Source organism: Corvus cornix, chromosome 20, assembly GCF_000738735.6.
Source record: "Corvus cornix cornix isolate S_Up_H32 chromosome 20, ASM73873v5, whole genome shotgun sequence".
Taxonomy (NCBI): domain Eukaryota; kingdom Metazoa; phylum Chordata; class Aves; order Passeriformes; family Corvidae; genus Corvus; species Corvus cornix.
The window spans coordinates 889,663-915,545 of NC_046349.1; the positions used below are offsets into that span (position 1 = coordinate 889,663).

The 25,883-nt window shown below is 58.1% G+C and overlaps 2 protein-coding genes and 1 long non-coding RNA gene across 5 annotated transcripts; 2 read left to right on the plus strand and 1 right to left on the minus strand.

The window, feature by feature from the left end:
- Positions 1-18: 18 nt before the first annotated feature.
- LOC104698027 lies at positions 19-7,419 on the plus strand. Of its 3 annotated transcripts, none has more exons than XR_002048432.2 (3): positions 19-611; positions 868-1,127; positions 5,811-7,419. It is a non-coding gene; the product is annotated as an uncharacterized LOC104698027 (long non-coding RNA). The 3 variants fall into 3 exon arrangements; XR_753237.3 differs by having other exon boundaries at positions 19-530; XR_005603484.1 differs by having other exon boundaries at positions 19-1,127.
- RAB5IF (RAB5 interacting factor) lies at positions 3,549-8,890 on the minus strand. The gene is made up of 4 exons (XM_039563565.1): positions 8,700-8,890; positions 7,022-7,125; positions 5,872-6,001; positions 3,549-5,264 (listed from the first exon to the last, which is right to left on the minus strand). The coding sequence occupies exons 1-4, from the start codon at positions 8,826-8,828 to the stop codon at positions 5,223-5,225; spliced, it is 405 nt and encodes a 134-aa protein (XP_039419499.1). The 5' UTR covers positions 8,829-8,890; the 3' UTR covers positions 3,549-5,222.
- A 3,635-nt stretch (positions 8,891-12,525) lies between these two features.
- MYL9 (myosin light chain 9) lies at positions 12,526-21,300 on the plus strand. Its single transcript, XM_039563574.1, has 5 exons — positions 12,526-12,619; positions 13,591-13,665; positions 18,864-19,067; positions 20,129-20,290; positions 20,458-21,300. Exons 3-5 carry the CDS (start codon positions 18,884-18,886, stop codon positions 20,628-20,630), a joined length of 519 nt encoding a protein of 172 aa, XP_039419508.1. The 5' UTR covers positions 12,526-12,619; positions 13,591-13,665; positions 18,864-18,883; the 3' UTR covers positions 20,631-21,300.
- Positions 21,301-25,883: the final 4,583 nt, after the last annotated feature.

Sequence of the window (25,883 nt, forward strand, 5' to 3'; positions counted from 1 at the left end):
CGGCTCCTCCCCGGGGCTGGCGGGCGCTGGCGGGTGCCAGCTTCGTTTTGTCCTGGGTGCTGCCGGGGGCAGCCAGGACCGGGACCCGGGACTCGGGACCCGAGGCGGAGGGGAAGGGCCGGGCCCGGCTCCAGCCGGGGCTGCTGCGTGGCCCGAGCTCCCCTTCGCCGCTGACCCGCACCGGGCGGATCAGCCCAGCCCCACCGCACCGGGCGGGTTCGCGTTCCGGGCCGAGCCTCCAGGGAGCTGCATCCGAGACTCCTCAGTCCTGCCTCCCGAAGGCTGAAAGAGTTTTCCAGGGGATGTGCATGGACATGATGTCGCCGCCACAGCCAGCCCGTAGCAGGGGGCTCACATGTCACCCCTTGTCGCGGGGCACGGGGGCACCCGGTGGGACCCTCAGCGAGCGGTGCCGTGAGAGAGCCGGGTGTCTGCTCTGCCACAGCCGTCCATCCTTGGCTGCTCGTGCGTGTGGCCCTCTGGGATGAGAACCGCAGATCGTGGTCCCCTCCGCAGCACAGCGGGTTTGGGTTGGTGTTTGCAGGTGCAGCTGGCCAGGCTCACCTGGCACTGGTGGCTCCCTGCTCCTGGCTCCAGCAGCACCGGCACAGGTGTCAGGAGGGGCTGAGGCTGCTGGGCAGCACAGGGAACCAGCACAGAGCCGGGGGGAGCCCAGATGGGGGCACAGGACCAGCCATGCCTGGGGCAGGCCTGAGCTGTGGTTACCAACAGCTCCCTTTTGGCAAAGAGTTGTGGTGGACATACATGCGGGAGTGGTATGCGGTGTGGGGGTGGGCTGGTTTACATGGATGTTTCTGAGATCAAACTGGCTGAAACATTTATTTTTTCCCACTACACTTCTTTCAGAGATTGACCTAAAAACCACCAGTAAAATAACTGGAAGATGGAAGATGTTGTTTCTTATCATGGTCCAAAAAAATGGTGAAAATTCCTTATCCCTGCAACAACACTGGGCTCTCTCTCGACTTGGCACATACACTTGGTTCTTTGGCTACCAGATCTGAAGAATCCATCTACTGCCCCTACGTATCCTGGACATCTGTTGTTTTGGGAGGCAGAGCATGCGGAGTGCTGGGCTGTTTGGCTCTGGGGAGGTCACCTGACAGGTATGTGTCCTACTTTCTCATCCTCCAATGAGCCAGCTAATCCCCTGCGTGAGCAGCTCCACTGGCTCGGTGTTCCTCAACGCAGGGACTTGTAAATCTTCCTTTGCTGTGGCACTGGCAAGGTTTTGGTTGTGCCTTCAGCAGCCCGAGGGCGTCATGGCCATTGCCAGCTATAGTAAATAAATAAATAGGAATAGGGATAGGAGTAGGAGTAGAATAGTTTGGCTTTTGCAAGCCAGTCTCAGCCTGCTCCACTTTCAGGCATCTCTCCAGTCTTCCTATCCCCAGCAGCTGGAGGGGTCTCTTCCCCATCACTGCATCTTCTCCAGGGCCAGGAGCTATGTCCACACTGCATCCTCTTCCACCCACTGCCTGGCAGAGGATCAACCCACCAACCCAGCCTCTGCCTCTGTGGTGTTTATGACAAACCCAAACCAATTGGCTGTGGCAGGAGCAGCCACCTCAGCCCCTGTGACCTGCCACCCCTTGGTCATGTCACGGCTGGCTCCAGCCTGACCAGCCCCTGCGGCTGTGGTGGGGCAGAAGGTCAGAGCCCTGGTCAGGGAGGGTTAATGTGACTCTGTCCCATTAGATCAGATCCCACGAGGCTCTAGAAGGAGCCACGCTGGGGGCAGTGGAGTTGCTCCTGAGAGCTGCGGGTCAGCAGGGGTCAGCAGGAAGCTCCTCGAGGCTGAGAGCCCTCAGCTCATCGCGTAGGGATTGTGCATTCCAGGGTACCCTTCTAAAATCTTGAGAATTCTTACAGTCAGGTAGTTCCAATTCTGTTTCACAGCATGAATCTGTATTCAAATGTTGGCTGAGGTTTAATTGGTTTATCTAGTTTAATTGGTTTATAAAAGAAGTTTATTTGAATGTTACAAGCTTTGGGACAACTGTGGGCAGCTGAAAGCTTGGAAATCGAGCTGGGGAACTGCAGAGATGGTGACACCCCGTGAAGGGGACAGAGACTCCTTAGGGGGTGCTGCCACCCCAACAGGCACTGCTCGGTGCCAGTGGCAGGTCTGGCTGGGCTCTGACAGCTGGGATTGGCAGGACATGAGATGCCTGGGGGCACAGCCACCCTCCAACAGTCCTTGGCACCCACCCCAGTTTTCTCCCTTTAACACCCACAGTAACTTGCATTAGTTGTAGCACATCCTGTGCCTGGAGCCCAGGGACCACCAGAAACTCCTTTACCATTTCCACCCCACAAAACACTTGCTGCTCGCCTCTCAGCAAGGCTGGGCCAGGGGATACCTCTCTCCTTCCTGCCAGGGACTGGCTGCTCTTTGCTGAAAGCCAAGGTGATGTTCTGCAGGGAGCTCCACTGTGGGCAGTGCAGCCTCCTCTCTGCACCCCCGTGTGAGCTCCGTAAGGATACAGCTCCTGCTGGAACTGTATCCCGACAGCTGGGGCTCCCACAGCCCAGCTCTCCAGTGCAGAAAGGACCTTTTTCTCCCCGAGCTGAGGCTCTGGTAGCACTGACTCCCTCCAGCCATTGGCTCTTTCCCACCAAGGAGTGGAGAGAGCAGAGCAAGCTTGTTGCACCAGGGCAGAACTGTGAGGGCAGGGGTGCTGGCCAAGCCCTGCCCTCCCACAGCGTTCCCTGCTCTTGTCAGCCACTGCTCTCCTGTCCTCCCAGCACCAAACCATGCTCTCTGCTAGACCAAATCTCTGCAACCCTCCCCCCACTGTATTTACAGTTCTCATCGTTTGCAAGATGCTTGGCTCCCATCTCCTGGCTGCCACATTCCCTTGAGCTTCTTAAAATTAACTCCTTCCTTTGTGAGCAGACACCAAAGCCTTAGTTCTGTTGCTGACCAGCACAGGGGATACCAGCTCCTAGCCCCTGAGGCACCCCTTAAAACAAGAACCTGAAGAGATAAAAACCTGCAGCTGAGCAACAGCAATCAGTAAATTCTTTACAAGGAGCCTTGAAGAGATCGAGAGGCCAATGTCTGTTCATGGTCATGATCCTCCTCAACAGAGAATCCCCCTCAGCTCAGGTTCAGCTTCCAGCCACTAGAACTGCACTGAACTGTCCAAGGAAGTGAGCTGGTGGGAGCACAGGGAAGCAAGGAACAGAGCAAAGGGGCAGGGAAGCAGCTCTGCACTCTCTCTGCATGTGGTACAGCAGTGCTCCTAGTCCTGCTCCAGGCCACACCTGAGCACTCTAGAATGAGCAGTGGCACAGGGCAGGGACAGTCACTAAAGGAGCAGAACAGCTTGAACAGGCAACACTCAGCTTAGCCGAAGCATGGATCCAAGCATTAGCTACCACTGCAACTGCTTCTGGCCTCTTCTCCAAGTGCAGCACAAGAGACCTGAGAATCCCAAAAACTTTACCAAAATATCCAACTCTGAAAGGAATCCCACACTCCTACCATTTTACAAAACATCAAAGACCAGAGGACACAGAAGTTGCACAGTGGATTATTCAGGCAACATTTATTGGAGCATTTCAAGTATACAATGGTTTTACTGATGGCTGTGAGCAGCTAAGATGCAGACAGATGCCAGCAGGAAAGGGTGACCTAGAACTAGCAGGCTGTGCAATGCTCATGGGAAGTTAATGATTTCAGCTGATAGGAGAGGAAAAGAAAGTAGCAGACTAAAAGTTTGAGCAAGTTTGGGGATAGGGAAGAGAAAATAAAGTTTTTATTTGAGATCATTTACTTAAATTGGCCACTCACAAGTAGCAGAAGCTGTCTGCTATTGCACTCGTCCCTTGGCATCCCAAGGACCTAAAATAACCAGGGCTGTTTCTTCCACCAAGAACAGACAGATTTTCCCTGGTAAAAACGGAGGCTCGCTCTGGCTCAGCACTTGGAGATTGAGATCCCTGGCTTTGCACTCCCAGTGAGAGCCAGGCTGTGGCACTTCCACCAGCGAGGAGGCAATGCAGGCTTGCAGCAAGAGCACACTAAACTATCAACCCCTCACTATAAGGCAGCAGTAGGTCAGGACTCTTTCTGGGTGCCTGAGCTGTTTAGAGAAGCAAGGGCCATATGGCAACAAGACTACAAGGTCCTCTGACAATAACAAGGACTGTGCGTGTTTCCCAAGAACTATTTCTGAAAGACACGTTCTTAAAAAATATCTTAAAGCAGAGACTCCCCACTGATGCACCAAAAGGGCATGGCTAAGGAGGGACTGAGCTATGAAGTGATCAAGCACCTCCCAGACCAGAGGTTGTGTACTCTGCCCAATTTGCAAATTGGTACTTCTGCATTTAAGATAATAGCTGCCTCGATTGTGTTTTAGTCTCCTGCATTTATGAACAAGGAGCAGTTGAATTCAAGAGCTTAAAACCAAACTGAAACGCTAACATTTAACAGGGTATATCCAGAATGACTCCTTCGAGACTACGAAGCTCTGAGGTATGTGATGGCAACTTCATAGTCAGGCTGGCAGAGTGCAGTGGAGCTTCTAAGCCTCCTGAATACATCTTGGTTCACCAAATGGAGCAATTCTTCCTAGCAAAATCACTTAAAAATTTATCTTCAGCAAAAAGCATTTAAAAATTCTGATCGACAACTGATTTGCAAGTAAAACAAAAAAATCTTAGAAATGGTAACAACACAGTCTGTTTAATCAAATCAGATCTGGTTACTACAAAAACATGCTAAGGACGGCCACCAGCTCATGTCCTGGGTGCTGCTGGGCCTTCTGCCCACGTATCTACAACTGCTTTTGAAACACTGTTTGTCTAAAGGACAACCATGGAAGACAAGTCAGGGTTTAATGACAGATTTCGAACAGAAGGGCATACATACATTAAATTAACAGAATTCAACCTTCAGCACACAGGAGTTTGATAGAGTTACTGGCTAGAGTCACAGGAAGTTCCAAATTTGAACAGTCTTGAACGACTTCCAAAAATTCCAATGGCTTTTTAATAGTTCCAATAATTCACAGGTGTATAAAACAGAGACAGGCTTCTCCAGCAGAAGAGTTGGGGCTCCTCCAGGCTACCCAGACCACTGGTACAGAGGAGAGCTGGTTTGACTTCCCCACTTTCCCACCAGTCCACTAAAGACTAGGATTTATTAGAACCTTCTCTATTTACTGACGACTGATTTGCTGCAGACTGTGTCAATCATAGTGGATGGCAGTATAGAAGATTATCCAAACAACCTGTGGGAAGGAAAGGAAGGGAGGGTTATTTGGATGCCTCTGGAGAGGGCTCAGACACAGCAAACGAGCCTCGGGCCTTGCTCTCACTAGGGGACTGGGGACTGAATTCCAGCTTTGAGGTGGTCCTGGAGAGATCTTAGGATCACCACGTGCCACAAATGGTGGCGTTCGACTTATCTGCTGCCTGGGGCGCCCAGCCTTTCCACATTAAAATCCCACCACAGCTCCTCCAGGGATTTAGAAGCACCAGCAAATCAAGTGCTGTGATCAGAGACTTCGGGGAGGGGAGTAAGGGAAAAACAAAGACACCCAAAACACCAGTCCAGGTGTAACTAGTTCGAGATGGGATGGAACTCCAGGATATCTGGGACAGAGGATGGGAGTGGTTGATGCATCCTTTCCTACAGAGAAACCCCAGGTGTCAGCACTGTATTTCACAGGCAGCAGCCATCAGATTTTGGGATTTTCTTTCCCAATCACTGCCACTTATTCAATGGTGTTAACACAATCTGTCTTCTCTCACCACTTCACCTGCTCTCCTTCCAGGTCTTCAGAAAGTGCACCAACACAATTCACAGATCAACTTAAAGAAAGCAAGAGGCATTACCAGAAACAGTGCAAAAGATGTCATGAATCCCTCCTTCGTCAGCTCCCACGTCCCACCATACTCCTCCTCATCTATCTGCTGGAAGCTGCTGAAGTAGAGGTACAGAACACCAGCATTGATCAGGCAGAATCTGCAGGGAAGAGGTTAGGAACCATCATTCAGTGGCACAGGCTGCAGGTACCCCACATACCATACAGTGAAATATCCTTCATCAGCAGACAGGAAGCAAAGAGAAATTCTTTTCCTGCAATGCTTCCCAGGCAGCTCAGTCACTTCCTTGAAAGAGCCCCTGCAGGCTATTGAGACCTTGGCTAGGCAGAGACATTTGCAAACAGAGACTCCCAGAGCAGATCCAGCACCTTCCCAGAGCCAGTGTCCAGAGAGCAGGGCTGTGTCCCCACCTCTGCTGTCCCTGTTCCAGGCACATGTCAGGGCCAAACAGATTTTCAGTTCATAACTCACTGCAGCCTTCAGACACCTCTGGGGAGGTGACCCAGCTCACATGTCTTGTGGGGATTCAATGCACACACCCCCTTCCAGGCACTGCCTTCCCCACTTCAGCCCTGACTGGCTGAAAGAGCCACGTCAGGAAGCCAGGAGTGCTGCCGGAGCTCTGCCGGTGCCACTCTGCCAGGGCCACTCTGCCTGCTTGGGACCTGCGGCCTCTCATGTTCTGAGCAAACCTTTTCTTTCACGGAGCAGCTGCCCCTCTTGTCTGCTGATAGAACCTCCTGTCTGAGCAGGGCTCCTGGCTCAAAGCCCAGGAGGTGCACACCTTCCCCCCATGGATCCTTCCTGGGTGATCACACCAGGAACCCCACTCCCAGCCCTTCCCACACACACAGGACACATATACCAGGTAACTGAAACTCTAGTTCCCTTCTTCTGCCATTGCCCTTTTTAACAACAAAACAAATAATAATTTTAAAAAGTATTAATCAGGCTGAGGAGAAAGAAACTGATGGACATGTTATGATTTGGATGAATTTCATGGCAACCAACAGTCTGGAATGCAACGTTGGCTGTGAGACCCAGAGCACGCAGAGCCTGCCTTTAGCCAGCCCACTGTTCACAGCACAGCCTCAAACAGGCTCCCAGGCCAGGCCAAATGTGGGAAAGTACACGAGACAGAAAAGGAAATAAACCTTACACTGCTATTCCCACGAATCCCTTCAGTGGAACTACTCCCCAGATGATTCCCAAAATAACCGCAATGATCTGCCGGAACCAGTAGATCACATCTAAAAACTCGTCCTGAGGAGATAAAGCACAAGAAAAACGTTGGCATTTATTAAAGCACCACACAATTAACAGGTGAAAATTCAGCATACTTGGATCCCCACTCAGAGTATAAAATACTGCACTCAGAACAGATAAAGCAGCTTAGGGCATCATGCACCCTGGACTTCTCAGCTTCCACATTAAACACACAGCTTTGTCCTCCGACAGGCCAACTGCATTGGCAAACAAGTCTCTAGTCCCCTTATTTACTAAAGGTGCAATAATAATCCCCCAGAATAAAAGTTTGAAGAACTGTTTATGCTTTAAGACTGTTCCACCCACTCTGCCCCAGGCCCTCCTGCACCCAAGGGCGCTCAGGGCAACTCCAAAGCACAGCCATACCTCACTCACACCACGAGAACTGCTGTGCTTCCCGAGCAGCAGGGGTGTGCTCATTCCTTTTAGTCCAAGGCCCCACACTCCTGCAGCTGCTGCAGCCCAGCAGTGCTGGCTCACACTTTAGTAAGATTCACTTCAGCTGACGTCTCTTTCCTCAGCCTCCCCAGGACTGGGATTGTCTCAGCATTCCCCCAAACACCAAAGCCCTTGTGATCCCACCTAAGCCTGTGGGATGTGCCAGCTGTTCCGCTCCGTGTGGAAGATGTGGATCCACGTCAGATACAGACATTTCTGCTGGTCACTGAGCTTGTCAGGCAGCTCAGCCTTCAGTTCACATCCTACTGTGTCAAAACATTGGCACAGCTGTCCCTGCTCCCCTGCTGACTGAAATTCCAGCTCCATCTGCCAGAGGTGAGGGGGCAAGGCCACACGAGCCCCACCAGTTCGGGGAGCAACAGGTAAGGAAAAAGGGACACAGATTCCTGCCTGTCCCCCAAGGAAACAGAGCGTGCGCCTTCCCCACGCCAAAAGGCACAGCCAAAGCCAGGGAGCAGAGGCCCTGGAACACGCGCTGTGTGCCCAGGCCGGGCCAGGGAGCCGGCAGGAGCCGCGCTCCAGCGGGAGCTCCGGGCAGCTGGCGGCTGTGCTGCTGGGAGGCGGCAGCAGGGAGAAGCACTGAGCAGGAGCACTGCAGCACACGGGAAAACTTCGGCAACTGGATTCTATTTCCCCTTGAACTATACAAGGGCAATTTTTATTTGATCCAAAAAGAGTTTTAAACCACAAGCCAAAAGTAACTGAGGTGTTTTAACCCTGTGTTTGCCTTGGCTCCACGCCCGAAGAGCTGGGCGTGCTGCGGCACCCGGGGGCACCGGCCGGGCCACGTGCGGGCACGGGGACGCGGAAACACGGCCCCGGTTCTCGGTGGGGCGGCGGAATGCTCGGAACAGGAGCATTCACCCCCCAGACACCCCGCCGCTCACGGCGCTGCGGGCACCGGGCGCCGGCGAGCTCCGCCACAGCCGCGGCACGGCCCGGGCGCGGCACTGGCTCAGCCCGCCGGGTCCCCGCGGGGGCTTCACCCCGCGCTCAGAGACGACGGCTCCTCCGGCACCCCCGCGGGACGGAGCCGCCGCGCCGGGCGGGTCCCGGCCCCTCCCCGAGCCCGCAACTCAGGGCCCCCTCCGGTGCCACCGCCCCGGTCCCACCTTGTCGTGCCAGGCGGAGTCGCTACGCAGCGCTTTGCCCCACACGGAGCCGCGCCCGGCCGCGCCGCCGTTGGCCACCGCGTGGTGCTGCGGGTGCGGCGGCTCGTCCCGGCGCCGCCCGCCGCTCATCCCGCCCCGCCGGGATCCCGCACCGCGATCCTGCGCCGGGATCCACCCGCCCGGCCGGAACCGGCCCCGCCCGCGCGCCGCCAATCGCCGCGCGCCTCCGGGACACGTGACTGGCGCGGGGCCGCCGCCCTACGGCGGGCGAGAGGGGCCAAGGCGGGGCGGGGCGGAGGGGAGGGGAGGGGAGGGGAGGGGAGGGGAGGGGAGGGAGGGGAGGGGAGGGGAGGGGAGAGGCCAGGCCAGGCCAGGCCAGGCCAGACCAGACCAGACCAGACTAGACTAGACTAGGCTAGGCTATGCCAGGCCATGCCATGCCACTCCCCAGCGAAAGGGCCGGACAGCAGTCGCAGTGTTACTGGGTGGGAGAGGGGGCAGCCCTTCGCACCCCTGGGATGTCACTGAGCCTGCAAACACGGCCGCCACGTGGGGATCTCGGTTGACAGCCAGGCTCTGGAGGCTCCACAGTTGCTTCCTGGGTCCATAGGGCCGGAGGGTTGGGAGTCCTTAGAATACTCGCGGTTGTGCAGCTTCTTACCTGCTTATTCATCCCCCCTTAGAGCAGCTGAACATATGGGGGCTGTGGATAGAGTTATCACATGTGCACTGCTAAAGATTTGACTCTTTTTTATATTCTTGCCTTCCAGCAGCAGTGGTACTTAAACCAGTTGCCCTCCTCATGGGAACGACTCCTGCATGGCGTGGGCAGGGTGTATGGCTGGGTCTCACTCTCTGTTACCCTCCTCAGTGTGTGATTATGTGTGCAGAGAGGGGCCTTACTGACAATATTCCAGGTGCCCTTGGGCAGCTGAGCTTGGCAGTGCTGGGGCCACTCCAGGCACTGCTGGGAGCCGTGGATCCTGTGGGGATCCTCGCCAGTGCCAGTGGAGCTGAGTCCTGCCCAGGTGCCCTGTGTGAAGCCCTTCCTCCCTCCCCTGCTGTGCACATCCCACTGGCACTGGCACACCGTGAGCTTCACTGTTCCTTTTTCCCCAGTAATAAACCCCAGGCCTGAGGTCCTGCATTTCTTTTTGTCTCACAGATCTGTAAGCACGACATGCTGAGCGTCTCCAGAGCCTGACTGCAGCTCCAAATGCTCCAGCAGCAGCTGCTTTGCTGCCAGCAGGACCTGGAGCCCGTGGGTGCAGGCTGACCCTGTGTGGGGTCAGCACAGAGGAGAAAACAGGCAGAGGACTCCCTGTCCCAGACCTCTGATCACTTCCAGCCAGGGCCATGTAATTTAAATACAGATTATGCAAGATACTTATGGACTTAACAAGTATCTTGCCCTGCTCCTGCAAGGCCATCAGGCCCCTGATCACCTCTAGCCCCTTGGGCATTTGCCGAAGCCAGAGGCTGGTCCAAGCCAAGGGACCCACGTGGCATGACCAGGAAGGGGACATGCAGTGCAGGGTCATCGCTGTGTCTCTGGCAGATCCTTTGCCTCTGACCCCCACACCACGGCAGGGCCAGGCCAGACATGTCCTGGCTCCAGCCCTGCTCCCAGGACACTCCTCTGGTGCTTGGGGAGAGTGGAAACAGTCACAGGGCTGGAAACGCTTGCATGGTGATGAAGACACTTGGTCAGGGAACTGACCTAAAATTCCTCCTCTTAAAAAAAATGGCTTGCTTTACTCCATTTCCATTGCCTGATCCACAGAGAGAGAGAAGCAAATTAAAATTGGGCTTGGAAGAGGGAGGCAGGAGAGGTGCCAGAGGGTACAAACGGGCTGCTGGTAAGGGGTGTGTGTTGGCAGACACGAGGATAACATGGGCAGCCCTGGGCACAGGCAGGGGAAGGCAGGCAGGGCTGGATGGGGCTCAAGGGACAGCTGTGAGGAGCTGCCACGTGCCTACAGCCCCTCTTCACCAGCTCCCCTTGCAGGGGTCAGGCTGGACACTTGCCCAGTGGCGAGAAAGCAGGGCTCAGTGACGGACAGCAGCCACCCCGGAGAGGCTGGAGGTGGCTCCTGGGCTCCTGCTGGGCTCCTGGGAACACCTGGACCCTGCTGAGGCTGGGCTTCTCCAGCACAGAAAACTCTGGGACCAGCCACGGGGTGGCAGCTCGGGCTGGCTGACTCCTGGTGGATTTTTGGTTTTGTTTTGTGGTTTTTTTTGGGTTTTTTTTTGTTTGTTTTTTTTTTTTTTAGTGTCTTTTTTTCTCTCTTTTCTTATATTTTTTATTAAAAAGACAAACCTTCTGGGGTCCCCCTGTCCAGCTTACGGGCATGACAAAGGTTCTGTGCTTTCCCTGACTTGCCTCTGCCCTGGCATAGCATCCAGCAGCATTTTCAACTCTATTCCTGCATTTTGCTGGCTTCTGATCCCACAGCCTGGCCTTTGGAGGGGCTGCAGGCAGGACGCCTGCTTCCAGTGAAGGGTCAGGAACCTCTGTGGCTCCCCAGAGGAGGCAATGCCCCTGCACATTTCATCCAAGCAGCACAGGGACATGGGTAGGATGTCCCCAACTTGGGCAGGCTCTTGGCAGAGCAGGTCACCGGTCTTCTGAGCCAGTGGGAACAAACTCTGTGCCCTGGGCAGGGTCTGGCCAGGCTGCCAGAGGGCACGGCCACTGCTTCCATGTCAGGGTTGAAACAGGATTTTTTTTGCTTTTTAGCTGTTGTTTGCAGTGATGCCCTGCAGGAGAATGGCAGCTGAAGATTAGTTTGTGTCATTGCTCATTTCTGTTCTTCATCTGTGTTGCTGCAAGTGCAGCCTGTGTGCTCCATGCTGTCCCCTCAGCACCTCTGATCGGGGTCTGGTCCTCACCCTCAAGTTCCATCTCCATGGGCAGCGATGGAGCTCCTGGGAATGCTTAAGCAGAGCAGTCCTGCTCTGGCTGCCCACTCAGGGTTGGGTCCCCAGAACACTCCCTCTCAGAAGTGTGCCTGGTGTCTCCCTCTCCCACCTTCCTGCTCCTCTGCAGGCTGAATTCAGCCCCCAGTGTTGTGGGACCCCACAAAACAAAGACAAATCTCCTCTGGGATGATGTCTGGAGGGGCATCACCCTCCCAAGGGGGATCCCACAGGACCAGGAGCTCCTCTTGGTGCCTGCAGGACTGTGATGAGGCTCAGGACTGCTGATGGGAAGGAAATGTGAGCAAGACCTGCTGCCCTGGTGTCCCAGGACCAGCATGTGTGCTGCCTCAGGTGAAGGCTAGAAGCTCCCCAGCCCTGTTTCTCCAGGCTTTGGATCCCTGCTTGGGAACGGGGCAGTTCCCCAGCTGTTCTCTGCTCCAGGCCACTTTTTAGAGGCCCTTTGAGGGGCTGCTTGACCCTTCCAGCCACTGTTCCCTTTGCGTGGCCACAGGGACCATTGACAGAGGCCACCCGTGGTGCAGCCTGTGGACACTCTCTGGCCTCTCCACGGAACCCCAGGGGCCCTGGTCCTCCATGCCTGCCAGCCGGGACCTGCCGCGCCGCAGCCAGAGCTGCTCCGGGGAGCTCAGGGCGAACCACGGCCCGCGTGTTCCCGGCAGCGTCCCCCGCGGGTGCCCGCGGCTCCGCAGGGCGCGGCATCCCCGGTGCCGCCGGGCGCTGCGCATCCCCCGCGGGACGGGGGCACGCGTGGGCCGCTCCTTACGTCTATATAAGGCCGTCCCGCCGCCCCGGCCCCGCCGCCCCGGCCCCGCCGCATTCTTCTGCCTTGTATGGGCCGGGCCGGGCCGGGCCGGGCCGGGCCGGGGCGGGCCGGGACCCTGAGCCCGCCCGCCCCGCGGAGCCGCGTCCCGCAGAGCCCGCAGCTCCCGCAGCTCCCGCAGCTCCTGCAGCTCCTGCGGCTCCCCGCTCCGGGACAGGTGAGGCGGCGCCGCCGGGACCCGCCCCGGGACGGGAACGAGCGGCCGCGGGGGGACACGGGAGGCCCGGGCGGGATGGAGCGGGAGGGATGGAGCCGGAGGCATGGAGCCGGAGGGATGGAGCGGGAGAGATGGAGCCGAGGGGAGCAGGGGGAACAGCCCCGACCGTCCCGGGAGAGCAGGGGGAGTTGGCCCGGCTGCCTCGAGGAGCAGAGGGAGGCAGCCCCGCCGTCCCTCCACCTCTGCGGTGCTGGTGCCAGTGCCGGTGCCGGGGTCAGCCCTGGGGACGGGGCGAGGTGGCAGGCGGATCCCCGGCGTGCCCTGCCGGGCATCCTGTACCCGGGCAGCCTCTTGCCAGGCCCAGCAGGAATGTCCCGGTAAGGGCAGGCGAGGATTGGTCCTGAGCCAAGGTGTAGGTAACTGTCTGCAGTGCCTTGGAGCTGGGACATCCTGGCTTCCCCGGGAGTGCAGAGCTGCAGGAGAGGATCCTGCTGCCCATAGCTTCACCCACCTCCTGATCTCTCAGACTGTTCCAGTCTGGAACATCTGCTTTTGCTCCAAGTCCTTTTGCTGATGACCACAGCCAAGATCCAGATGCATGCGTGATACTTCAGATATCTCCCCGGTGACCTGGGAGCAACTTCAGGCAATAAACTTCTGTAAGGCAGAAAAACTTTATTTAGCTCATTTCCTTCAGCCTTAAGCACAGAGGGATGTTGTGTTTTGTTTAGTCTTTCCCATGAAAACTTGAGGTCCTCTTGGCTTCCCTCCCAGCGTGCCCTTTTGGTACAAAATGTTTCGACTGTGATAAAAGCCAGGGAAGCTCTAAAACATGGATGTGTAGGAGAAGGCGGTGGCCGGAGCTGAATTCTTTGGACTGGAACATCCGCAAGTGTCAACAACCACCGCTGCTGACCAAAGATGGTCGGGTTCCTTCAGTCGCTGGAATTTTTTTCCTCTCTCCCTGGCAGGCTCTGTGCGTTTGTAGGAGGAGTTTGCGGTCACCTCCCCCCTCCGAGGCGCTGCGGCCACATTCCCCCGCCGAGGTGAGCCCCTTAATTCCCCTGGGAAAACAGCAAACCCCGGCCAGGGCACGTTATGCTGATTGCCCGAGGCCATGAAGACCTTGTGCCGGTGGTCCATGTCCCAGCCTCCCCGGGCATCGGAAGGTGCTGGGTGCTTGGCACACCAAGGGTGTCTGTGCCAGGGCTCCTCGTGGAAGGCTGCGGAACTTGTGCTTTGGAAGGGTTTGCGTGGGTCACATGGTGAGGTCCTTGTCTCCTAAACTTGGTGGGAAGCATCTAGTCCAGAAACCATCTGCTGAGCTTGCAGCCGAGCCCCGCAGCTGTGCGTGGGCCTGGCCAGGTCCCCAGTGTCTGGTGGAAGCTGGGGGAGGGCTGGGATGAACTCTGCGTCCCCGGGGTCGCTGCACACTTTGCTCTGGCTGCCTGATGCTGCCCTGCTCCTTCCTCCCTGGAATCTGTGCTGGTGGCTGTTGCTGGACTGGAGACACAGCCCAGGGCTCGGGTTCTGCTTTCCTCTCACCTCCAGGCTCCCTTTCCCATCTCCAATAAGGCCATAAAAGGAGCAGAAGGGCAGCCGCCTCCATTCCTGCAGTGCCGAGTGGGCTGCTCCTCCCGCAGCTCCCGGTGCCTCTGGCTGGCAGTGGGGCTCCCCTGGCACTAGAAACCCGCGTTGGTGAAGCTGAGCAGTGCCACATCCCACGGGCATCCTGAGCAGGGCTGTGCTGGAGGAAAGGGATGGTTTAACAACAAATGAAGCAGGGAAGATGAGCTGCTCCCTGCTCCCTCCTCCAGCGTGACACCCCGTGCTGCCGAGCAGCCCTGGGGCTGGGAGAGGAGCCTGCGGATGGCAGAGCTTTGCGGGTGGAACGATGTCCCGGCTGCTGCACTGCCCTGCAGCCTCCTGTGCCACCTCACCCCGCTGGCCCTCGTGCCACCCTGGAGGAGGGGTGGGACCTGCTGCCTGTGCGGGGCTGCCGGGTGGCCGTGTGTGGTGGGGGGGCCAGTGCTTGCCCACCAGTGAACGTGGCTGCTTCATGCTCACTGGTGCTCACAGCTCACTCTGGGAAGTGGCTCTGGGCAGAGGTTTAACCACAGTCCCCATGAGGAGCCAATGTTTGCCCTGCAGGAGTGTCCCTCGGGACAGCCCAGGCTGTTGGAATCACTCTTTCCCTCCCTGGCCCAAAGCATCCAGCAAAGGTACATCGTGCCCCTCGCTGCCAGAGTCTGGTGGAGGAGCTGCTGGAGCAGATGTCCCTGCCCGGCTGTGCCAGGGATGGCAGGGCAGCCCCACTGCAGCCTCGTCAGCACTTCCAGAGGTGGCTCCTGCTGGAGCAGCTTCTGAGGAGCCACCCTTGGGAAACCCTTGGTAGCATATCCCGGGAGATCATAGCTGCTGGATACGTGTGAACATCTCGGGGACGGGGATAGGCTGCTGCCTGTGCCAGAGGAGCTGCCCTGTCCCCTGCCTGCCACTCCTCCTTCGTGCCACCCATCCTGTCACAGCCTCCTCAGCCCAGCAGTGAGCTCCCACTGGGAGAGTGAGCTGGAGCAGCACAGGAGGAGCTGCAGGGGAGGGTGGAAGCAGGCAGGAGGGAGAAGGACGGGGCTGGGGCTGCCCTGGCAGCACTGCCATGTCCCTTTGGCTTGTCCCACCCTCCCCAGCACAGCCAGGAAGCAGCACCAGGATGGAGTTGCTTGCTTGGTTTTTACCAAGGAGGAAACACATGGCAGTTTATATTTCTGATAACAGTGGGTCCTTTCCTCTTTCAAACTAAACTATTTACTAATTTATGAACTCTTTAGGTTAGCCCCATGGTCCCTTGGGCCTGGCTCTCAGGTGGGGGAGGCACAAGCCCAGTGGGAGATCATTTTGCCTCCACTGCAGGAGGCTGGGAGATTGTTTTGGCAGGAGCAGTGGCAGAAGGACAAGGGAATGAGGGCAGCTGGTGAGCTGGGGACCAGATCAGTTTGTGACTGTCATGGTGTCACCCAGCACTGACCTCCTTGGCTCTGCTGCCCAGGATCCACAGTTCCTGGGCTGGAGCAGTGCTGGGATGGGCCTTTCAGCAGGCGGTGCCAGCAGCAGGACCGGTGTCCGTGAGTCTCCCTCTTGCTGAGGAGGAAGCTGGAGGTTTGGTGGCTGCACCACTTGTCTGAGCCAAGTCCACCCCAGCATGCAGGGCAGGATGGCCAGGCATTCCCTGCAATGCTCTGGGAGCCAAGTTTCTGGGAATCCCAGAAGGCATGGCTTCGAGGACCAGGGCAGCGTGGCCATCAAGCCCTTGTGCAGAGCAGGGACTGCTTGAGCTGAATCAGGTCTTGCTGCAGATTCCTGCACAGAATCCATGCACAGGAACCTTTCCCCACACTGACCCAAAAATCTCTTCCCAAGTCCCAGGCAGCCCAAGGCAGCTGTCAAACAGCAGAGGTGGAACGACTGAGCTGGACCTTGGGACTGAGCATCTTTCCAGGGCGCATTCTGGATCAAACTGCAGATCCATCTGCTGTCAAAATCGTACTTAATGCTGCTAAGGAGCACTGTCTCTGTGGAGAGGCTGCCAAGCCATGCTGCTGCTGGTCACAGTCAGGGCAGGGTAAATATTTGGATAATATTAATTCATGCGGTGAGAGCAAAACTCCTGCTTATTTCTATAGTCTTCTGCTAATAATTCTGCTAATAATTTGATGTGCTTTGAAAGCTGAGCCCAGTGCCATGGGCCAGCAGCAGAGCTTTTATTGCTGGCTCTGACTCGGCCTGGTGGAGTTGTGGTGTTGAACTGAGCCGAGGGATGTCAGCAGCACGCGCTGCCTGGGGTGTCACTGCTGCTTGGCAGGGCATGCAGAGAGGGGCTGACCTGCTGCAAAGAGCTCTGTGGTGCTGGAGGAAGCAGCAGGCAGAGATGGACCGGGGGGATGAGGTCTCCTGCTCACCCAGTGTGGGCACAGCTGGGCTCCCCAGTCCTGCTGCTCCCCTTGGCTGGCTGGTGACAAACATCTCTTTCCTGGGGACTGGGAAGGGATGGAGGGTTCGGGGGATGTGGGAGGATTTGGTGGCTGCTGTCAGGTGCTGGGCTCGGCACAAAGGAGGGAGCTGAGGGAGGTGTGGATTCCATCCTGTAATGGGGGGCATATGGGGGATGAGGGAGGACTCCTGGGGACATGGGGGATGTCCCCTGCAGATGAAGGGCCTTGCTTGGACTTGGTGGGTGCTCCCACAGTGGGATGAGAGCGTTCTCAGGGTGTGGGAAGAGTGCCCAGCCCCCTCTGAGCTTGGCTGGTCACCATGGTGTGTTGGGCTGTGATTTGGCACTGCCTGATGCCCCTGGAATGTCCTTCCAGCACAGCCCAGCTCTGGGAACCTGGAGACCACAGCAGGCTGAGGACCAGGCTGGTGGTCCCCTACCCCAGCCTCTGCCTCTGCTACCCCTTGAGAGAATGATAGCAGGAGGGGAAGGAGAGACCTGGAGAGTGGTTCTGGTGTGGGGAGGGCAGGGGAAGGCTCTTTGAAGGCTGTTTGCTCTGCTCTGGTCCATGCCAGCAGCAGAGGATGTTCCCCAAGACCCCGTGGTCCCCCTGGAGTCAGCACTAAGGACCCAGCTGGGAAGCAGATCCCAGAGCAGCCCAGTCAGGGTGTCCAGCCCAGCAGGGACAGTCCTGGCCTGCAGCTCACTGGGGTGTGTCTCCATGAGATAGGATGTGGCTCCTGGATTGCTCCATCCCAGGGCACTGATGAGGAGCTGAGGTCCTGCTGCCCACCAGGCACGGGGCACACAGAGCACAGGATTGACACTCTGCTCTTCCACCAGAGAATCCCTTCAGGGCCCGTTCATTTGCCATTGCCCCTGCAGCTGCTCCCCAAGCCGGGCGCTGGCCTGGAGGAGGCCCAGGGCTGTGTGTGAGGGAGGAATGGCTGCGGCACAAACACGAGGGCTCGGAGCAGTGTCCCTTCCCTGGGCTGACCTCAGGCCAGCCTGTCCCATAGGCCAAGCTGGGCTTTGCTGCCATCCTGCTGGGCTAAGCCTGGCAGGATTCCCCTGGGAGAAACCTGAGCATCCTCCTGTCAGGCAGCGTGGTGGGCATGTTGAGCTCCCATGGAGCAGGGTGTCCCAAACCCTGGCTGCACCCTCACTCTGCCAGCGTGGGGATGCCACCGACCCCCTGCTCGGAGACTGAGGGGGCCTGGATGCCATCCTGGGGTGGGAGTGGGCTCTCTGCTCCAGCCCTGTTCCTGCTGGGGGCCCCAGTTCTGGCTGGGCACAGGAACCCCCACCTTGGAAGAACCAGGTTTTCCTGCTGTCGTCCTGCCTCGGTGGTGCTTGGGGTCCGCGTGGTCCCTGTGCCATTCCCCATGGGACACACACTGCCCCAGCTGTGTCCCCAAAGGTGGGGCTGTCCCACTGCTGCCCCCCTTCTCCTGGCATTCATCAGCACCATCCTCAGTGCCCTGCGGCCCTGGGGCTGCTTGGCTCCTCTCCCGGCTCTGCAGCCCACCGAGGCCAGTGGTCCCCTCTCTCCTCTGCCTCGGGGCCCTTCCCATGGGCTCCCCGGCCAGGGTGGGGGGCACCTGGACAGAGAGGGCAGCGGCAAGAGGTCTTTGACCCACTGGGAGGTGGGATGGATGGATGGATGGATGGATGGACAGACAGATGGAGGGGCATGGGAAGCAGTGGTATGTGAGGAATGTGCCTGGAGCAGATAACCCCTCCCTGCTGGCTGCTGGGTGCTGGGGCTGCTTCTGTGCCACAGCATGGAGGGTGCGAGGCTGACCCACCAACCTGGCAGCTGGGCTGGGCCTGGGAGAGCCTGCCAGAGCAAGGGGAGGCTGGAGGGGCATGGCCACAGTGCCTGAAGTGTTGAGACATCCATCCCCATGTCCCCGGGACTGGCACCCAGCCCCGTGCTGGGCTGAGCATCTCTCCCTGTGCCCAGACATGCAGAGAGGACAGGCAGTGAGTGGGTTTGGAGGCTGCCTGCAGCCCCTGGGGGACAGTCCTGGGGAAGGGGAGCCAGTGAGCACTGCCTGCTCCATGACTGCCCACGGAACTCGTCAGAGCTCAAGTCCTGCCTGTCCCCATGTCTGACCCTGTGACCACCTCATCTCCCTGTGTTGCTGAAGTGTGTGACAGCTGGGGAAACTGAGGCACAGGACTGGAGGTGCCAGGGGCAGTGTGTCCCTGCCCTGGCCCCCCAGCTCAGCCTCCTGATGCTCCTGCCCCCAGGTAGCCCCCCAGCCACCAAGATGTCCAGCAAACGTGCCAAAGCCAAGACCACCAAAAAGCGCCCCCAGCGCGCCACCTCCAACGTCTTCGCCATGTTCGACCAGTCGCAGATCCAGGAGTTCAAGGAGGCCTTCAACATGATCGACCAGAACCGTGATGGCTTCATTGACAAGGAGGATCTGCACGACATGCTGGCTTCCCTCGGTGAGGACACTCTGCCCTCGTGCCCCGTGGGCCCCTCTGCCCCCAGGAACACCTCGGCAGCGAGGAGAGCTGCAGGGTGACCTCGTGCCCATGCCCAGTGCTGGACAGTGGCTGTGCTGGGATGCCTCAAAGCCTGGGGGAGGATTTCTCTGCTCCACCAGCTGAGCACAGATGGGGTGTTTGTGAGGCATCCAAGGGCAGGCAGCAGCTGTGTGCTGCTCACAGGCGCACTCAGGAGAAGGGAAGAGACCCTCGGGGCTGGAGAAGCTCTGCCCTGGGAGCAGCCACCAGCTGCAGCCATGGGGTGTGCGAGTAGTCTCACCCCAGAGTGTCACTGGGGCAGTCCCCCGTGGAACAAAGCCCTCCCGTTGCTCTCAGCTGGGGTGACACAGGCTGGTCTCTGTGCTGGTGAGATACCTGGACTGGTTGAGACTTGCAGGTCTGTGCCCACTCCCTGCCCCAAGCCATTCTCCTTTGCTGCAGACCATGGCTCCCTCCTCCCACTCCCGGCGGTACCTCCACTGCGCTTTGGGAGGTCTGTCAATGATTGACCTGGCAGCCAAACCTGTTCTGGAGGTCCTGCCCGACCATGGGAGGGATCTCGCTCCTCCTGGTGAGCCAGAGCTCTGGGAGCAGAGAGGGGCCGGCGCTGGGGGCACGGACCTCAGCAGAGCAGCTAAACCATCCCCGGTGCACCCGTGGTGGGAGCAGTGCCAGGGACATCAGCAGCATGAGGCTTGTGTGAGGAGATTGCTGCCCCTCTCCTCGGAGCTGCCAGGGGAAGGAAAAGCCATGGGTTTCATTCCAATAACTGCAAATTAATAACTGCACCTCCCCCGAGGCAGAGCTTGTTCCCAGGTGTGGATGAAAGCATTGGGAGAGGTGCTGAGGGGAGAGCACTGGGCACTGCAGAAAATCCATGTTCATGGGGTGGGTGAACAAGAACCAGCAGATCAATTTGCAATGGAAAAAAGCCCTTCCAGCTGTTTGCATGGGCTGAGCCCAGGGATGGGAGCTGGGGGAGCAGGGCCCTGCATCCACCCCCTGCCTGTGTCCCGCAGGGAAGAACCCCACTGACGAGTACCTGGAGGGGATGATGAGCGAGGCACCGGGGCCCATCAACTTCACCATGTTCCTCACCATGTTCGGGGAGAAGCTGAACGGCACCGACCCCGAGGACGTGATCCGCAACGCCTTCGCCTGCTTCGACGAGGAGGCGTCAGGTAGAGCACAGCCCCTCCGCCATGCAGCCAATCCGAGGGCTGGCCAAACCCTCGGGAACGGTCCCCGAACAGCTCCAGAGCGGGGTGTCTTTGGGACAGGTGGGGAAGGGGCCGTGCTCAGCCCTCCTCCTGCCCCCTGCCAACGCCGTCCCCTGCCCTCCTTGCAGGCTTCATCCACGAGGACCACCTGCGTGAGCTGCTGACCACCATGGGGGACAGGTTCACCGACGAGGAGGTGGATGAGATGTACCGGGAGGCGCCCATCGACAAAAAGGGCAACTTCAACTACGTGGAGTTCACCCGCATCCTGAAGCACGGGGCCAAGGACAAGGACGATTAGAGCCCAGGGCCACTCACCCCTTCTGCCTCATCCTGTGCACACCCCCTGCCCCTTGTCCCCCCCTTGCTGCCCCAGATTCCTCCCAGGAAACACCTCCCAGGACCATCACTCTCCATCAGGACACGCTTGGAGGGGACACACTCCCATCACTGTGTGCCCATCCAGCCCTTCCCTCCCATCACGTCTCCCACCCACAGGCCCCCAGCCTGGCTGTGATCCCCCCCCCCCAGCAGCCATTGAACCCTCAAAGCCACCATGCCACTGGGTCCCAGGGCTGGGGTGAGCATCCCCCGCTGGTCTGCTGGGATTTGGGCTGGCTTGAGCCTGAGCGAGCCCAATTCAGGGCCATAGCACAGAGGAAAAGCATCTCTTCCTCTCCTCCCACACTCCCCTTTCAGGAAAGAACCCCCACTTTGTTCCTCCTCCCTGGCTGTTTTATGGCTTTAGAGCCTGAGATCTGAGGGATTCGGGAAGCTGAAGGGGTGTATAAAGCCTGAGGGGTGTGACAGACCTGTGCTCTGTGTGGCTCCCTCGTGACCAGTGCCGTGCTGTGCCTCGGGCTTTGGGAAGGTGGGTTTGGGCACTGCACCTCCTCACCTTGCTGCCCTTGTCAGTCAGGGCCCCTTCCAGTGGGGCAGCCTGTTTTTGAAACCAAATTGCTCTCAAATGATGTAAAGTCAGCTTGAGCATCATTTTCTGCGTTAGCTGGTGGGCTGAAGCTTGTTCTGCTTTGCCCCCGTGTCGGGATGGGCTGAGACACTTTGGCAAGGTGCTGACCATGCTCCCCACATCAGCTGATCCAGGGTCCCAGGGGCTTGGCTGCCTTTCTGTGTCACCCCTGGGTGGGTGGGAGGGCAAGAGACAGAGAGGGTAAGAAATGGGGAGGGGGTTTGTCCCCTTGGTTTGGTTATTTGTCACCATCCTGACAAGGGTGTGGGAACATGGGGCGCTCCCACCTTGTGAAGCTGTGTTTGTAAAATGCTGCTTGAAGCCAGCCCATCTCCCTGCCCTGGAGGGAGGGATGAGATTCCAACAATTCTTTATCCAAAAGGGGGGACAAAACTACAAACCCTGGTGAGGCCATAGTGCATGGCAGAGATGCTCCCAGTGCTGGGAAGGCTTGGGTAGGGTCTGTGGGAGCTCCATGGGCATATGCTGGGATCAGAGGCATCAGAGACTTGCCAGGCCCCAGGTGATGCTCTCTCACCTGGGAGATGATCCATGAATGAAAAGCTTCTCCTTGGTCCCAGTGCTTCTATTTTGTAGGCACTACCAACACAGGAAAAAGGAACTAAATTGTCAGATATGAAGGGCTGAACCTGTGATCTCCAGGGAGATCCCCAGGGTCAGGGCTTGTGCTCTGCAGCAGCAGCCCCAAACCAGCCCACCTCCAGCCTCGTGGGTACCAAGCTTCTTCCCTAATTCCCTGCTGTGCTAGGGAAAACCTACAGTTCTCCCACTTCCAGAGAGAATTCCCAGGCCTGAAGGCTCCTGGAGGGTGGGATGCTTTATGAAACCTCCTTCACTGGGACACCCAGCAAAGTGAACATCCCACAGACATCACTTTGGGGCAGAGGAGCTGATGCTGGAGCTGTGGAGAGATCGTCTCCTGGGCCAGCTGCATCCAGGAGTGATTTCAGCCCCCCTGACCCCAAGGGATCACCTTGTGTGACCAGCCCAGATCCCCGCAGCACCAGGAGTGGGATGGACTTACTGCTGGTCCCAGCTGGGAGCTGCCACAGGCTCCAGCCTGCAGCTGTCAGAGGTGCTGCCTCAAGCAGCTCCCAAAACTGCTCGGTCTGAGCTGCCCCTTCACTGCCATGGCTGTGGTGGCACCGTGGGACTTTCAACCCTGAGGCAGCAAAGCAGAACAAATTTGTTATTGGACACTGGGGTACATGTGGGAAGAGTAAATAAACTTATTCCACTGGCTCAGGTTTCCCAGGCTGCCCCACCCCTGGAAGTGTCCAAGGCCACGTTAGACGGGACTTGGAGCGAGCTGGGATAGCGGAAGTTGTGGAGTGAGATGAGCTTTAGGGTCCTGTCCAACCCAAACCATTCTGGGATTTGATGGATCTCTGAAACCCCAGAACTATCTGGGCTCATGTGAACCTCATGAAGTTCACCAGGCCAAGTGCAGGGTCCTGCACCTGGGTCAGGGCAGCCCCACACCAGCACAGGCTGGGGCTGCTGGGTGGAGAGCAGCCCTCGAGAAGGACTTGGGGGTGCTGGTGGTGACAAATTGGATGTGACCTGGCCATGGGCACTGGCAGCCTAGAAAGTCAGCTGTACTTGGGCTGCATGAGAAGCAGCAGAGGCAGCAGGTGGACCAGACCTGACTCATTTCAAAGGTATTAAATAGCAGCAAAATAAAGACATTCATTTCAGAAGTGTTCGCTTGGGGCAGGAGGACACCAAGGTAGGCAAATAACCCCCTTTTGGTCAGTCTAGAAGAGCTGCTCCCAGTGCAGAAGTGTGTCCTGAGCTCGGAGGGCCCCTCCTATGTGTCAGTCTGTGCCCGTGGCTCCTGGGGCTGTCCCTGGCCCCATCCCCTCTGCAGCCTCCCCCCGGGTATTTGTCCACAGGGAGGAGATGCCCTGAGCCTGCTCTGCTCCAGGCTGGGCAGTCGCAGCTCTCTCAGCCTCTCCTCATGGCAGAGATGCTGCAGTCCCTCCATCACCTTGATGGCCCTGTGCTGGACTGTCTCCAGTCTGTCCCTGTCTCCTGTACTGGGCAGCCCAGCTCTGGGCCCAGCACTCCAGGGCTGCCCTCACTGGTGTGGAGCAGAGCGGAAGGATCCCCTCCCTCCGCCGGCTGTGACACAGCTCCCAGTGCAGCCCAGGACCCCCTGACCCCAGAGTGTTTGCTGTTCTCCAGTGCTGTGAGCTCCATCCTGGTGTCCCCACAGCTCCTCTCGCCATGTCCAGAGATGTAGGTTAGAGGAAAAGGGCACAGCAGTGCCTGCTGAGAGAGGGTCTGTCCTGCCCTACAGCCTCCAGAAAGGAAACAGAGCAGAGCTTCCCCAAGGGAAGGGGCAGGAGGAGATGGAGGGGCTGCAGTGCCCAGCTCCCAGGACCAGTCCTACTGGGGGAATCCCAGCCTGCAGCAGGTCCAGTGGCCCTGAGCAGGGAGCAGGACCTGCTGCTGGAGCAGTGGCCCCAAGGGCAGGGTGGCAGCAAACAGCCAGCACAGCCAACCACAAATCCAATTTTCCTTGCTAAAAATGCAGATTAAACATCAGAGGGTGGGCAAAGGATGGAGAGAGTCCTGTCTGGGAAGGGTCGGTACCCTGGGAGGCTGTCTGGGGATTCCATCATCCCCCTGGGGTTCCAAGCACCCCCCTGGGAGTTCCAGCCTCCCCTGGATTTCCAGCGCTTCCCCTGGGAGTTCCAGCTTCCCCTGGATTTCCAGCATCCCCCTGGGGTTCCCAGAATCCCCCTGGGTTTCCAGCATTCCCCCTCAGGCTCTTGTTGGCTGATTGTTGTTCAAATTGCTGAAGTTTAATAGTATTATCATGTCAATGGGCCTGGGCAGGGCCCAGCCTGGACGCGTTCGTGATGGGAAGGGCAGGGAGATGCACCACAGCCCCTTCCCTGGCCCCTCATCCCCGAGGCTCCTCACTCCCCATCAGCTGGGCGCTCCCCGGCTCCTGTGCCAGGCTGGGCTTGCCCAGGGATTTGGGCTCCTCCCGCGCTCCACTCTGGCACCAATGGGATTTTTCCAAAGCTGCTTCCATACAACCAGCCCGGGGAGCAAAGGGGGGTGAGGGATGCGGGGTGGGGGGGGACTCGTGGCCCCGTGGGCGGGTGTTTGAGCCCAGGGAGCATTTCCCGGTTGTATCAATTCGGTGGAAGACTAAAACAGCGTTTGCCAAAAGGTGGGAGCAAAAGTAGCCTGCTCAGGAGGACAGTCTTGCTTGGGCAGGACACAGACCCTGGGCAGCGTCCACGGGATGAGCCCACCCTGCCCGCTGATGGTCCGGAGTGGGCAGGAGCCAGCCTGGCGTGAGAGGGCTGGAGGGCCAGGGGATGCTCCCTGCCCCGGGGTGGCCCTGCAGAGGGTGGGATGTGCTGCCAGGGCCCCCACACCCCACCTGTGCTTCACCAGCCCCTGCTGCCTTGGCATGAATGCAGCAGTAGCAGGTTGGGGCACAGTTCCACTCAGGTCATGGAAGATTGAGAACCAACAAAACAAATGCTTTAAGGAATTCTCCTTTTTCTTTTGCTATTTAATCCCTTATTGCACGACACAATCTGCTTTTCCCAGACCAAAAATCAACCATAAAAGAAGGTTTTTTGTAGCTTTTTTCAATACATGAAGGGATTTCCATCTTTTACCCTGCGAGCAGCAAAAAGGAAGGGGAGGAGGGAGGGAGGGAGGGAGGGAGGGAGGGAGGGAGAGGAGCTGCAGGAGGTGGTGGAGCCTGGGAGGAGGGAGCTGCCTCTGAGGCAGGGTGACATCAAGCCAGGTCTTTGTGGGGAGAGGTGGAGCAGGACCCGGTGGCCCTCGGGGTGCTGTGCCCCAGCAGCACACAGGTCACTGGGGGATGCACACGCGTGTGCTCGGCTTGGCAAGCACAAGCATGGATGTGCCCAAGACGAGGGATGGACATCCCGGGAAAGCACATCCCCAAGAGATCCCCCCCAGACAGGGGTCTCTGCGGGCAGGGCTCTGGGCTGGCTACAGGACAGGGCCGTCTTGGCTTCCCATGGTGGCACCTTCTCCATCACAGGTGCTGGGATGTGGCACCACTGCTCTGAGCAGCTCTTCTCTCTTCTTCCCACTGATGAAGACACCGCTCCAGGGGACCCACGATGGACACATCCCCTTGGGCCCCACTGAGCACCTGGCAGAGGGTGACAGTGCGACCCAGCCCCACATCACAGAAGGGCACAGAGCTGTGCTGGGGAAATTCCATGCTCACCACACCTTGGACCAGCAGCACATAAATGGAGCAATTCGGTCTCCAAAACTCCAAAGGTGACCTTGGGCTCTGCTGGGATGGTGGAGAGACACAGGGAGAGCAGAAGAACTTTCAGAGACCTTGGGCAGCCTGATGGCCATGGCACAGTGATGGTTCCACCTGGTTCCTTCTCGGTCACCACCATTGCTTGGAAACACCTTCCTCTGTCACGGAGCAGTGATGTGCTGGGCTTCTGATTTCCCATCTGGCAAGGACCAAATGAAGCACTGGTGGAAGTTCAGGGTGCTCTGAGGTCCCCAGGGTAGTCACCCACACCTGCCCCTGCACCT

Excerpts from the sequence above, each read along its gene's own strand:
- RAB5IF (XM_039563565.1), bottom strand. The coding sequence starts at position 8,828 with ATGAGCGGCGGGCGGCGCCGGGACGAGCCGCCGCACCCGCAGCACCAC. Across the intron at positions 6,002-7,021 it reads GGATTCGTGGGAATAGCAGT|ATTCTGCCTGATCAATGCTG; the intron begins GTAAGGTTTATT and ends TCTTCCCTGCAG. Across the intron at positions 5,265-5,871 it reads CATCTTTTGCACTGTTTCTG|GTTGTTTGGATAATCTTCTA; the intron begins GTAATGCCTCTT and ends TCCTTCCCACAG.
- MYL9 (XM_039563574.1), top strand. The coding sequence starts at position 18,884 with ATGTCCAGCAAACGTGCCAAAGCCAAGACCACCAAAAAGCGCCCCCAG. Across the intron at positions 19,068-20,128 it reads CGACATGCTGGCTTCCCTCG|GGAAGAACCCCACTGACGAG; the intron begins GTGAGGACACTC and ends TGTGTCCCGCAG. Across the intron at positions 20,291-20,457 it reads CTTCGACGAGGAGGCGTCAG|GCTTCATCCACGAGGACCAC; the intron begins GTAGAGCACAGC and ends CCCTCCTTGCAG.